The sequence below is a fragment of the Dermacentor variabilis genome, chromosome 2, assembly GCF_050947875.1.
Source record: "Dermacentor variabilis isolate Ectoservices chromosome 2, ASM5094787v1, whole genome shotgun sequence".
NCBI classification, from domain to species: domain Eukaryota; kingdom Metazoa; phylum Arthropoda; class Arachnida; order Ixodida; family Ixodidae; genus Dermacentor; species Dermacentor variabilis.
Window position 1 is genome coordinate 29415544 of NC_134569.1, and position 12784 is coordinate 29428327.

Sequence of the window (12784 nt, forward strand, 5' to 3'; positions counted from 1 at the left end):
AGGGCTGTAAAAGACATGCATTCATTTTTTTAGGACGTTTTCGCGGCCCCTAGAGAGTCCGAAAAATCGGACGCTGACTATACAATTGTCCAAGAGGATGCTTCAAATAGTCCGTGGGGTGAACGCACAGCAGAATGAGAACAAGACAAAGGACCTACTCATTCAGAAATGAACAGGAAAGAAAGCATGCAACCACTTTTTTGAAGGAGCCTACACTCTAAAAGCAAAGTGTTGGCTGATGCCGAGATGGAGGTGTCCCTCGTCCAAGCAAAAAAAAAAAACTCTTTAAAATAGTGAAACGCAACACTAAAGCGTTGTGTGCAGGCTGAGAGTATGTCAGGACAGTTGAGGTTGACTTACCAGCTGTTGCGAGATAAACTCACTTGTGATAAAGTTCAGGCCTCATACCAATTAGCTTGCTATCAGTTGATAGAAATCGCTCATACTCAAAAATATTCTGCATGCATCTCTTTCTTATTCGTATTTGAGAATGTTCGATTTGATTTGCAATGGGTTTTACTATTTCTTTTGAAGATGTTTTATTCGCTGTGCATTTTACTAACCCCTCCCTTCTGTTTTCTTTTTGAATAAAATAAACACTACCCCTTACTATTCAAATTGGATTAAGTTGTATTTTTTTTATTTTTTAGCATGCTTACTGGAGAATGACACTATTAAGCTACATAATGTAGGGAGCCCGTCTTGACATAAAGCAAAGTTCTGTGTCACTTAGGGAATATCTCAAATTCATTCAGGGAAAACTTGGAAAACTCAGGGAATTTAGAAATGTCAACTTGGTAGACACCCTGGATAAGATAGCAACGCTTGGGTGGCCATTAGTCCAAATTGGTCGATATTCTCAAAATAGCCATAGTGCATGCGATGCCACAAGGGGATCTACACAAAGAGTGCCACCTTTGTGGCCTCCAAGATTGCGCGTGGTGCTGCACGGAGAAGTGTGCAAAAAATGCCGCTGCCGTAACCTCCAAGATAGCACTGGCCCACATGCCATTGCTTATCTTGGCGGTTATATTTTCGTCGGTTGGGCGCACTGCCATGCTTTAGAACTTTGTGTGCACCCTCCTTTCACCATGACCGGGTATAAAACATACTTTGTAACAGTATTGCGCTTTGAAATGTTTGTTATATCCGGACGCATTTTCCATAGGCAGGGTCGAAAAATCGTAAATGCAGAGTAATATGGTTGCCATAACCAATAATTCGTTATATCTGGTATTGTTATAAATCGGTTCAACCGCAGTGGCTTTCAGGTTCAGGGTTGCATTACCGCTGATCATGTTGGTGTAACAAATTCTTTTTTTTTTTTTTTTTTTTTGTAGGGGAAGCAGGCTGGAAACCGGACAAGAAATAGTAAGTAATGCGACAACTTTGTCTTGCTTCTTAGGACCTAGCAACAATTACGGGGACGAAAATTATACACTGGACGTTGTAAGCTGCTGTCTAGGGAGAGTGCTACAGAAATAATTTTTTCAAATTGGTTCATTGTTAGAGGAGATAGGAAAAATTGAAATGTTGCATTGCCATGCCACCAGTAGGTTCGCTTTGCTGCCGCTGTAGACACACCCTTTTTGCCTCGACTAGTGTCCACAAGCAACTCTGCCTTCTATACAGAGCCGAAAGATGCGTCATGTTTATGTCATGAGCCCTGGCACCTGTTATTTCTTTTCCTTTTTTTGTTGCACAATGCACTTTGGAGTCATGGAGGCATTACGGAATCGGGGTGTAAACGAGCCGTATGTAAAAATACTGAAACATATCTATAGTGGCTCAACAGCCACCGTAGTCCTCCATAAAGAAAGCAACAAAATCCCAATAAAGAAAGGCGTCAGGCATGGAGATACGATCTCTTCAATGCTATTCACAGCGTGTTTACAGGAGATATTCAGAGACCTGTATTGGGAAGAATTGGGAATAAGAGTTAATGGAGAATACCTTAGTAACTTGCAATTTGCAGATGATATTGCCTTGCTTAGTAACTCAGGGGACCAATTCCAATGCATGCTCACTGACCTGGAGAGGCAAAGTAGAAAGGTGGGTCTAAAAATTAATTTGCAGAAAACTAAAGTAATGTTTACAGTCTTGGAAGAGAACAGCAGTTTACGATAGGTAGCGAGGCACTGGAAGTGGTAAGGGAATACATCTACTTAGGGCAGGTAGTGACCGCGTAATTGGATCATGAGACTGAAATAACCAGAAGAATAAGAATGGACTGGGGTGCGTTTGGCAGGCATTCTCAGATCATGAACAGCTGGTTGCCGTTATTCCTCAAGAGAAAAGTGTATAACAGCTGTGTCTTACCAGTACTAACGTACGGGGTAGAAACCTGGAGGCTTACGAAAAGGGTTCTACTTAAATTGAGGACGATGCAACGAGCTATGGAAAGAAGAATGATGGGTGTAACGTTAAGCGATAAGAAAAGAACAGATTGGGTGAGGGAACAAACACGAGTTAATGAGATCTTAGCTGAAATCAAGAAAAAAAAATGGGACATGGGCAGGACATGTAATGAGGAGGGAAGATAACCGATGGTCATTAAGGGTTACTGACTGGATTCCAAGAGAAGGGAAGCGTAGCAGGGGGCGGCAGAAAGTTAGGCGGGCGGATGAGATTAAGAAGTTTGCAGGGACAACATGACCACAATTAGTACATGACCGGGGTAGTTGGAGAAGTATGGGAGAGGCCTTTGCCCTGCAGTGGGCATAACCAGGCTGCTGCTGCTGATGATGATACACTTTTAGTGGTGGTATTGCACATTCTTTGAGTTACCCAAATCACGTGCCTTAGGCATTGCATTTGTGACAGTAGAGGCATTAGGCAGCAAAGGCGTTTGTGTGTGCGTGTGACCTTGACTCAAGCTGGAAGTGGAGCTCTCTCAAGAGTGAAGACCTGCGGGCTTTTGTTGGAAATTTCAGCTGTTGTTGACCTACGCATCGCTTTGATGATTTCCAGGCACGATCATTGAGTCCATATTCTGTGAACTTGACAAAAGTCATCGAAGAATTTAAAATTCTTAATCTGTTATGCACTGTACGCTTTTCATGATTCTCAAGATGTATGAAATGTGGAATTTTAAACGAACAGTAATAATTGGCAACTCAAGGGGTAATGAAATGGTGTATGCTACACAATTTGTTCTTGTAGTGAGACTAGCGCCTTGTTTCAAACTTGAAAGATTGAAACTGAAGCCTTTAATTTCTTAAGACTACTTGCCCACTAAAACGTTATTTCTTCTTTTTCTTAAACATTTTCTATCAGAAATATTGTTATTGCTGTATAAAAATTAATTTTTTTTTGGGGGGGGGGGGCGAAGACATCATTCACTTATCATAAACTGATCATTCATGAAGAAAAATACTGATACTTTTTTGTTAATCTGTAAGTATAATTAAAGTCAGCACTTGCTTTTCTTTCATGTTTTCTATTTCATAGACATTGTCATTGACTTCTTGTGAGTGTGCTTTGACTGTGTAGCTGCACCCTGGTACTTAAAATCTTGCGTTTTACAGTGTCAAGCAAGAGCATACGGATCCTGATCAGGCATATCAAGCCCTGAAGTCTGTGTTGGTACAAGTTAGGGTAAGAGTACTTGTCTTTTTTTAAAGCCAGGTTGTTTAAGTAGTCTGAAACCCTGCATGAATTTTCTATTGTTGTTTTATTAATTTACTTGTTTATTTTTTATACTTTCAGAATCACAGTAGTGCATGGCCGTTTGTAAAGCCAGTGGAAAAATCCGAGGCACCTGACTACTATGATCACATCAAGTATCCAATGGGTAAGTGACATCACAGGATTACATAAGTAGATCAAGCTTGTGTAGCAAGCATAGAGTTTCTAACTAAATACCCGAGAGGGAAATGTGGTGCTAGTGTCTACAGGGGTTCTCCTGAGCATTGCCTCAACCCACATAGGAATGATGGGAAGTACAGGCTTCGGATTGACTTCAATCTTTAGACTAGCGGCGTTTGCTTGCGGTGCAGTAAACGAAGCTATACTCAAATATTATCGTGTAAAATCTAATTTTATTTCTGCAGTGTCTTATATAATGTGCAACACATTACATAACCTTTGTATGACTGAGATTGAAGCACAGTTTACTATGGTTTACACCAGGACACACCAGGGTATGCATTCTTGTGCAATTCCGTTCCCGATTTAATGCCAGAGAATAATTATTTATTTATTTTTACAACAGCAATAACAACCATGCATGTACTTACATAAAGATGCTCATCAAGTCTTTATGGAAATTAAAGTTTTGTATTGTGAGAAAGTGTTGCACCCTTGAGAGGAATGCTAAAAGTGTCGTCTGCTACGACGCCTGCTCGCTGCAAACGCCAGACTTTTCTCGCAGACGATGGGCACTTGCGAACTCTCTCGCTCTTTCGAAAGGCTGCGTCGGCTGTCACTATTGCTGAACGTCTTCAAATACTTTTAAACAGATCTGCTGCACTGCTAGCAGGGATAATAACTTGCTATCGCAATGAATGCTGTGCCTGTTAGGCGGAACTGTCACTTTTTCTTTTTTCTATTTTATTCATCTCAAAGCTGTTGTATTTGTACAATTTAGCTGTAAGCCTTTTAGAGAAAACATTTAGTAATGCCTCTTGCACTGATCCATATTTTGAATACATTTAAGTTCTGCTCATAATGACACAGGAGGGCTAGCATGAAATGACACAGCTGAGAGCTAGGTGGTGCCAGCTGTGATGATTACAGTGCCTGCAGATAAATTATACTGGAGGCCTGATTGGTTTTGACACAACCAATTTATTACTGCCTGAATCATGCAATATGAGGTAGCGTCTTTCTCTGAAATGATGTGGATGCCGTTTTGCATTTCTGCAACGATGATGTGTTTTATGCTATTCTTACGCAATATCCAGAAAGTTCGTAAAATCACTGCATTATGGTTTTTAAGAAGTAGTTAAAAAGTTTTGTTACTTTGCTTAGTGCAGTGTAGCACAGTTTTATGGGTTCCACTGTGGAGCTCTTCCAAATCATCATATACAGTTAAACTTCAGTATGATAAAGTCAGTTAAATTGGAAAGTTACTTCGGTATATTGAAATATTGTTATATTGAAATTCGACCCTTTATGCAAATAAGTACAGTCGTGGACAAATTTTTTATATGCTTAAGAGGCTGCAATATTCTTTAATGATTGGTCAATCGAAAAAAAAAAACTAATTTTGATTAGAAAAATATTTCATTTGCACTTGGCGACCAAAGATGTAGTTTCGTGCGTGTTGACAATATTTTCAGATCAGCGGTACGAAGCGAAGCCTTCGCATTCACTATGCGTTTGTTAGAGTCGCAGTGGGACGACACTCACGAGGAGTGCAAGCAGAGAGTGTCAAATGCTTCGTCTGCTTTCGCTTCAACTTGTCTCTGAAACTCGAGATTACACGACCTCCAGCAGTATGCGCGATGAGACAGCGCACATGAAGCCACGCCCATTTTGGCTCGCCTAAATATTTGCACCCGCCTCATATTACCTCCAGGATGGGGCGTGCGGGCCGTGTATGTGCTCCGCGCTGACAGCCATTCGCAGCCACAGCCTGGATAGGAGCGAGGACGAGTGCTTACCTGCCCCCCACTCCTCCCCCGACCTAGCGCTTGCTTGATTGTGTTACCGCTCGCACCCCCCTGTCCTCCACCTAAGCCGCGCGGAAAGACTGCGCTCTTCAACTGACTATCCTTTTCGGCTTACCCCCGCACCTACCGCATACGGTGTGAGGGGCACAATATGATATTCCCCCACTGTAATGCCTACGGGCGATGTGGGTATTGTGATAAATAAATAAATAAATATTATTGCACTTGTCCAATATACAGAACATGACCGTGAAAAGATCTTGATGCTCCTCTTTGAGGGCCGCTTTCTGTCGCGCGACTTGAGCGATTGCAAGCAACCGGATGTATTTCAACCATTTGAACATTAGTCTGGGAACATGAAATGTGATTATTTTGCACTAAAACTGTGTAAAATACCACCACATTACACTTGCGTGGGCGCCATAATTTTTGTTCACAAAAACAACCAAGCGTCAGAAGCAGTCAGTGCGCTGGAAACACATCGTGGCCGCCGTCTGCGTCTGTGGAAGTTTCCATTTAACGCCTCAGTATTTCTTCGTGGTGGCTGTGAAGTTTCGTTATATTGAAACTGTGATAAATACCCTTACCATATATCGAGGTTCAAAACACATGGTTTTCTATTTACAAGAAATTATCAAAAATTTAATACTTCATTATATTGAGAACTACATGCTATATATGTTCGTTATATCAATGTTTAACTGTCTAGTGGTACAGTCAACCCCTGTTAACTCGAACTCTAGTATCTAGAAATATCGTTAAAGTCAATATTTCATCTCTTATCTCGAGATGTTTTTGTGCCAGATCCCATACATCTAAAAATCTTGACTCCGAAAATATCAGAAAAAGTAAAGTCGCATTTGCACCCGACAGGTGAATCATTGATAGCGATAGCAAATTATTAGACAGCTATACGAAGTATAGTTAGCTGTTTTACTGTCTGCATAAAACTGCTGTAAGCATTCGCTTACTAACTATATTAACAAGCGCACTGTCACACACGCACAGGCAAACACAAACACATTCCTATCTATGACCGTGTACACTCGCGGTCAGAACGCTGGTGTGCTCAGAGCAGCAACAGTGGCGTGTGAATTTTGTGCTTCCTCTCCCTTCAACATGAACTAGGCTGGCGATAACACAGCGCACACGACGCTATCAGCTGTCTCAGGTCTGCTAGCCTTCGAACCCTGCACGGATTACCTCCAATGTAGGACGCGTGCGGCCTCCCACAGCCGCCACAGCTGGAGTGGAAGAGGAGATACGTACTAACCTGCCCCTCCCCCTTCCCCCCCCCCCTTTTTGACGCACGTGAGAAGACAGCACGTACCCAAAAGAAACGAAAAGAAACTGCAGCATCATGCCACCACCCTTCTCAGCTGACTCTCGTAAGGTTATGCTCGCACCCACAGCATACGGCACACTCCCCACTACCTAGGGCAGCATGGCTGAGGTGCTCTCCATTAGAAGCAGTTGCTGTGTTGCACATTACCCAACCCTTCACCTCCCACAAACTAAATCTCTCTCGGCGCGTGCTCGTGAGGTTATCGCACTTGGACATTATGGGGAACATGACGGCGACGCCGACAGCGAAAAATATCCTGGAGTGTCCATATAATTGCTTTCGCAATTAAACAGGCAACGGGGCAGCATCTGCAATGTCGCTTACACTTGCTTTTCATTCGGCGGCAGCGCGCTAGCCGAGCCAGACACCGCGCTAGGCCACGCTCGCGAGCGCTGTGGTCAAAACTAAAAACGCATTAATCTGCACTTTTGAGCAAGCGCGGTCAGCCCACGCGCTACACCCGAGAAGCCAGTGTGCGAGCCCACAACGTTTCAGCGTGATCACGGCCGATCACAGCTTGATAAGGCCGCTCGCTTCATGCTCGTGTGACGGTCAGGTGTAAAAGTCGTGCCAATCATGGGCGTCTGTTAAAAGTGTGACAATTGCGTGCTTCTGCAGTTCGGTTTCAGTTTTCTAAGTTAAATTCCGGAATTCACTACGATGCAGAAAGTAGCAGTGTCAGCTTTTTGGATGCCTGAAACAGGTTATGCTTGGATGACAGGCTTCAAATATTGCATTAGGATCAATCGTCGTGAATCTCTGCCAAGCACATACATTGTATTGGAACAGGGCCACTAAACACTGTTGGCCGTAGACGCCAACGTGTCCGGTGCTCATGCATGCAGAAGTGACTGAGACTATAGTACTGGAGGCATACTGTAGAGTATGTGCTCTGTGCATGGCCAGCGGGCTTCTATTTTTGTAATTTTGCTTATCTCGAAACTCCGCCTATTTCAAAATTTCTTCCAGTTGTTACAGAGTCGTGTTAACGGGGTTTTACTGTACTGCCAGCGTCAGATGAAATGTGAACAGCGGAGCGCGTGGCCCAAGCATAAGGGAAGGTAGAGTGCGCGCCGTCCAGTCATTACCACTGACAAGCGCACACATCCAGTTTCGCTGCACGGCGCTCATTTGGGAGTCAAACAAAGGGCCAAAGGCACTCGGCATGCCCACGCCAGCCATCGTCGTGGCTGCCAGCGATAGCGCACTGCGCAAGTGTGCTGAATGAAAGAATGAATGTGGCACACGAGCCGCAAACCACGTGAGCGAATCTACAATGATGACGGTGCAAACTGCACTACGCACACAGCTGTTCGCGCCGATGCATTTATGGTTTCGGCGAACTGTGCGACAATACTTGCCGTAAACTGGAAATTTTAGCTGCTCTTCTATTTTCTCCCTTTCAAATGTAAGAACCAGAACAGAAGCGAAAATATCTCACTATAGGTGGATCGCGCGGTGGGGCCAAAGCAGAAGTCTGCACCTGTCAATGGTGATGGCTGGACGGCGCACACTGTACCTTCACTTATGCTTGGCCCATGCGCTCCGCTGTTCACGTTTCATTTGACGCTGATAGTATTTCATATCTTTTGTTTGCTAGATATTCCAGGACAGAATCTTTGCAGTGCAATGTGCATTTGCACGCGCGTGCGCACACACACACACACACACACACAGTCGCAACTCGTGATAATGAAATCCCGCAACAACGAAATTCCCACGACAGCAAAACATTTTCGTATCTCCGGCGAACGCTCATAGGGTACGATGCATTTCGTACCTCTCGGCAACGAAATGTCACTGTACTGCTATCCCGCATCAATGAAATTTGCCAGAATGTAACTCCGCATATTAACTACTCGCGTAAGGCTAGCAGGCTCCTAAATGTGCTCAAAATGCGATTATTTTGCACTAAAATTGTGTAAAATACCACCATATTACACTTGCGTGGGTGCCATAATTTTTGTTCACAAAAACAACCAAGCGTCGGAAGCAGTCAGTGCGCTGGAAACACGTCGTGGTCGCCGTCTTCCTTGTTGCTCGCCTGATTGAAGTGGCACGCATGTTGCTACCGACATGTGACGACGGTTTTTGCATGCCCACTATAGGCGAGATCGTGGATCGTTCGAAACGCACGTTCAGTTTGCGTTCCCTGTGGCTGGCGATTTGGCAAGGCCTAGGCCAATCGCGTGAAGCAAAACTGAATGCAAACTGAACGTGCTTTTAGAACAACAATCGCCGATCGCGGCATTGCACTGTGTAATGTGCCCCTCGTTGAGAAAAATGCAGCAAAAACAAGGAAATCCACGTCCCACCGACATGAAATTGTTTATGGCGCTTGAGATGGCGTTCGCAGCACATCAAGTGACACGCATCGGGCCATGATTGAGCTATTGTCTGGGAATACGTATCCCTTCTTCAAGAACGCTGATTTTGGTGCCACTTGACAGGCATCGCGTGCAGATTCGGCGCCGGCCGTAGATTTGCGCGAAAAGGCCGTTATCTCGATCGTTTGCCTTTGGGTACACAAATACAATCACTTTTGCGCTCAGGACCAGACGCGTTGGCACCTACGCACAACAGCGTGCGCTGGAAAAATGCTGCTGCATCCGTTGTTGCTCTGCGTCCGCTGCCGAGTTACGCAAAATCTCGCAAAAGTGATCGCATCTCCGAAGGCAATTGACCAAGAATACTGTGCTACGGCAGTGCTGCCACTGCTGCTCGACGCATGCGGCGCACTTTGTACTGTCGGCAATGCAGTTCATATCCTCGAGCAAAGCTTGCAAAGTAGGCTGACGGAATTTTGATAGTAAATTTTTGTTCTGAGATGCATTACCTATCTGTGCTGTTTCTTTTCGCAACAACTTAATTCTCACGAAAGCGAATTTTTTAGCATTCCTCACCGATGTCATTAATGCGAGGTTCAACTGGATGTAGTGTGTGTGTGTGTGTGTGTGTGTGTGTGTGTGTGTGTGTGTGTATATATATATATATATATATATATATATATATATATATATGTATAGTTTATTAAAACTGCAGGAAGCCGCCTTCAAATGGCTACTGGCATAATTTTACACTCAGCCTTTATGCGCATTTCTTCTGGACTCTCAGCTTCTTTTTTTCTTGTGTAGTGCACCATGGTCCATCTGTGTTCACTTAGCTGTACTTTGTATTCTTAAAAAAAATTTAATTATTGGGTTTTACGTGCCAAAACCACTTTCTGATTATGACGCACACCGTAGTGGAGGACTCCGGAAATTTCGACCACCTGGGGTTCTTTAACGTGCCCCTAAATCTAAGTACACAGGTGTTTTCGCATTACGCCCCCATCAAAATGCGGCCGTCGTGGCCGGGATTTGATCCCGCGATCTCGTGCTCAGCCTCTGTATTCTCCTGTTATTCTATAGAGTTTTTCACGTAACTTGAACAAAGGGTTTAAAGAAAGTGGTTAACTGCGGCCGAATGAAACCAACGACATGTGGGTTGCCATCATGTGGCACTCCTCAAGATATTTTCTTATTTGCCGTTTAACTAGTTAATTAACTAAGATCACTTATGCAATATTTTAATATTCACTTTAGGGTCAAATGCATTTCGTTGCATTGTAGAAAAGACTTAGAAATGACCAATCCAATCTTTTTTGGCAGTGTACATGCCGCTTGGTGATTTAATTCACCTTTTAAAGAAAGCCCACAAAATATGAAATAAAGCCACATGACTGTGCTCATATGCTATCGTATTGCAGCGCTCTAAACTGTGAATTTAGTGTAAGAACCATGCACACAGACAGTGGTGAAGTGAGTGGCCATGGCTTTAGGCATTGACTTAACAGCGCATCAGCATCTTTGATGGTGGCACACAGAAAGGAAGTGCTGTTGGCCCTGATAAGCGATTGGCTCGAAGCATGGTTGAGAGCACTGCAATACGCTAGTGCGTGGACGCAGTCATGTGGTTTTATTTCAAATTTCACAAGCGTTATTGGAGCGCCGAAAAAAATCACACAGTATGTACGTTGCCATGAAAAATTGCATTGGTCGTTTCTGAAGCCTCTCTACAATGTAATGAAAGTCACTTGACGCTTAAGCAAATACTAAACATTTTGAGCAATTTATCTCAGTTAATTAATTAATTAAGCGGGATATAAAAAAGTACTCTAAAGAGCGCCACATAACAGCAAACCATATGCCGTAGTTTCATTCAGCTGCAGCTAGCCACTTTTTTAAAAACCTTGGTTCAAGTTACACGAAATACCCTATATATAGTATAGTAGTTTACTGAAGCATTATTCATGTTTGCAGACTTAAAGACTATGGCAGAAAGACTGAAAAGCCACTACTACGTGCACAGGAGGCTGTTTATTGCGGACATGCAGCGGATCTTCAGCAACTGTCGTGCCTACAATAGCCCCGACACAGAGTACTACAAGTGTGCCAACACTTTGGACCGCTTCTTCCAGAACAAGATGAAGGAGGCGGGTCTCTGGGACAAGTGACAGCACGGCATGCTGCTCGGCACAATGATCTTTAGTTGCGTGCAGGGTCTGAAGCAGGGCTATACACGCACTCTTTACTGACAGGGTACGGTAGCATAGCCTTGTGCAAACTGTTTATGGTTTCACGATATTGTATATTGCTTTCTTGATGTCCATTTTAGTCTGTTTGTGAAGCTTTGCTGCCTCATGTAACAGCTGTTGGGGTGCAACAGTTCACGAATCTCTCTTAGCTGCATATTCATTCCAAGTTTCTTGGTCCGTGCTGCTTGTCTTTTTGTTTATTTAACTCTGACTACAACTACCAAGTCATATCTGCTATGCAGTAGTGTGTGTGCAGCATTTGTTGGTGTTTATGAGCAGAGGAGGCTGCTTGTTTAAAGTGCACCAATGGGCTTTTAAAACAGTGCCATGCATTGCATATAGCTTTGCATGACGATGTGTATCTGTGCTTTTATTTTCCATTAGGTATCATGATATATTCACCGAAGCACCGTGTTGACAGCTTATGGCTGCAGGCATGAAATCTGTTAGCAGGAACTGTAGTATCCAGTGCAGAGTTTTGTTTCATGCTAGGGGGATTCACACTCTAATAATAATTGACTGCAAGATTTCTGTATTGAGGGTTGCTTGGTATTGTATGGCAAATGCTTTTTTTTTTGTATATTGGCTATTCATCATCCCATTTCATTTGTCTCTTTCTGTCAGTGTATAAAACCATGTTTCAGTGTACTTTCTTATGTCTTCATGAATATAGCTATTATATGTTGCAGCATTGGTTAGTCCGTGTATTCAGTTTTTTAAATACTGTGTCTGTATTCCTCGTATTATTACTGGGTAAAAAAATGTATTTGCTTGATCTCTTCTGAATTTGTGAAGTGCCCTGAGCTCAGCATGGCATTCTATAAATGGCATATCTTCACTTTCAATATTTCATTTGCTCTTTTGTGAAGTTGCAGCAAATGGAAGTGTGGCAAATATTCTTTTTTTTTTTTTGCGAATAAATGTTTACTATGTTGAAGTTGAATTATTTCCTTGTTTTTTGTGATGGCATGTAGCTGCAGTGTTTGGGCAGTATCCTATGCTTACTGGCCATAACACCACGGTATGTGAGAACATAACACTGATATCAGAGCTATAGATGGCAGAAATCTCATATGCCTTGTGCAAAAGCTGTCAAGATAATGAGACGACACAATTAGCAGTGCTGGTGCTTGCTATTATAGTTGTAATCAAGCCTCCACTAGGCGTTTTTTGTCCCGTAAATCTCGGCAATGTGTTGTCACTCTATAAAAGCCATTAGCTCTTGTTGCCATCAAATAAGGAACTCTT

The 12784-nt window shown here is 43.2% G+C and overlaps 1 protein-coding gene across 1 annotated transcript in view; it reads left to right on the top strand.

The window, feature by feature from the left end:
• The window catches only part of Gcn5 (Gcn5 acetyltransferase), a 56643-nt gene extending 44164 nt beyond the window's left edge, over nt 1-12479 (top strand). Inside the window, exons 17-20 of the mRNA XM_075680056.1 lie at nt 1341-1371; nt 3528-3597; nt 3709-3793; nt 11262-12479. Coding sequence (XP_075536171.1) covers nt 1341-1371; nt 3528-3597; nt 3709-3793; nt 11262-11455 — 380 coding nt within the window. The 3' untranslated portion in view covers nt 11456-12479. The remainder of the gene's footprint in view (nt 1-1340; nt 1372-3527; nt 3598-3708; nt 3794-11261) is intronic.
• The last annotated feature ends 305 nt before the right edge of the window (nt 12480-12784 follow it).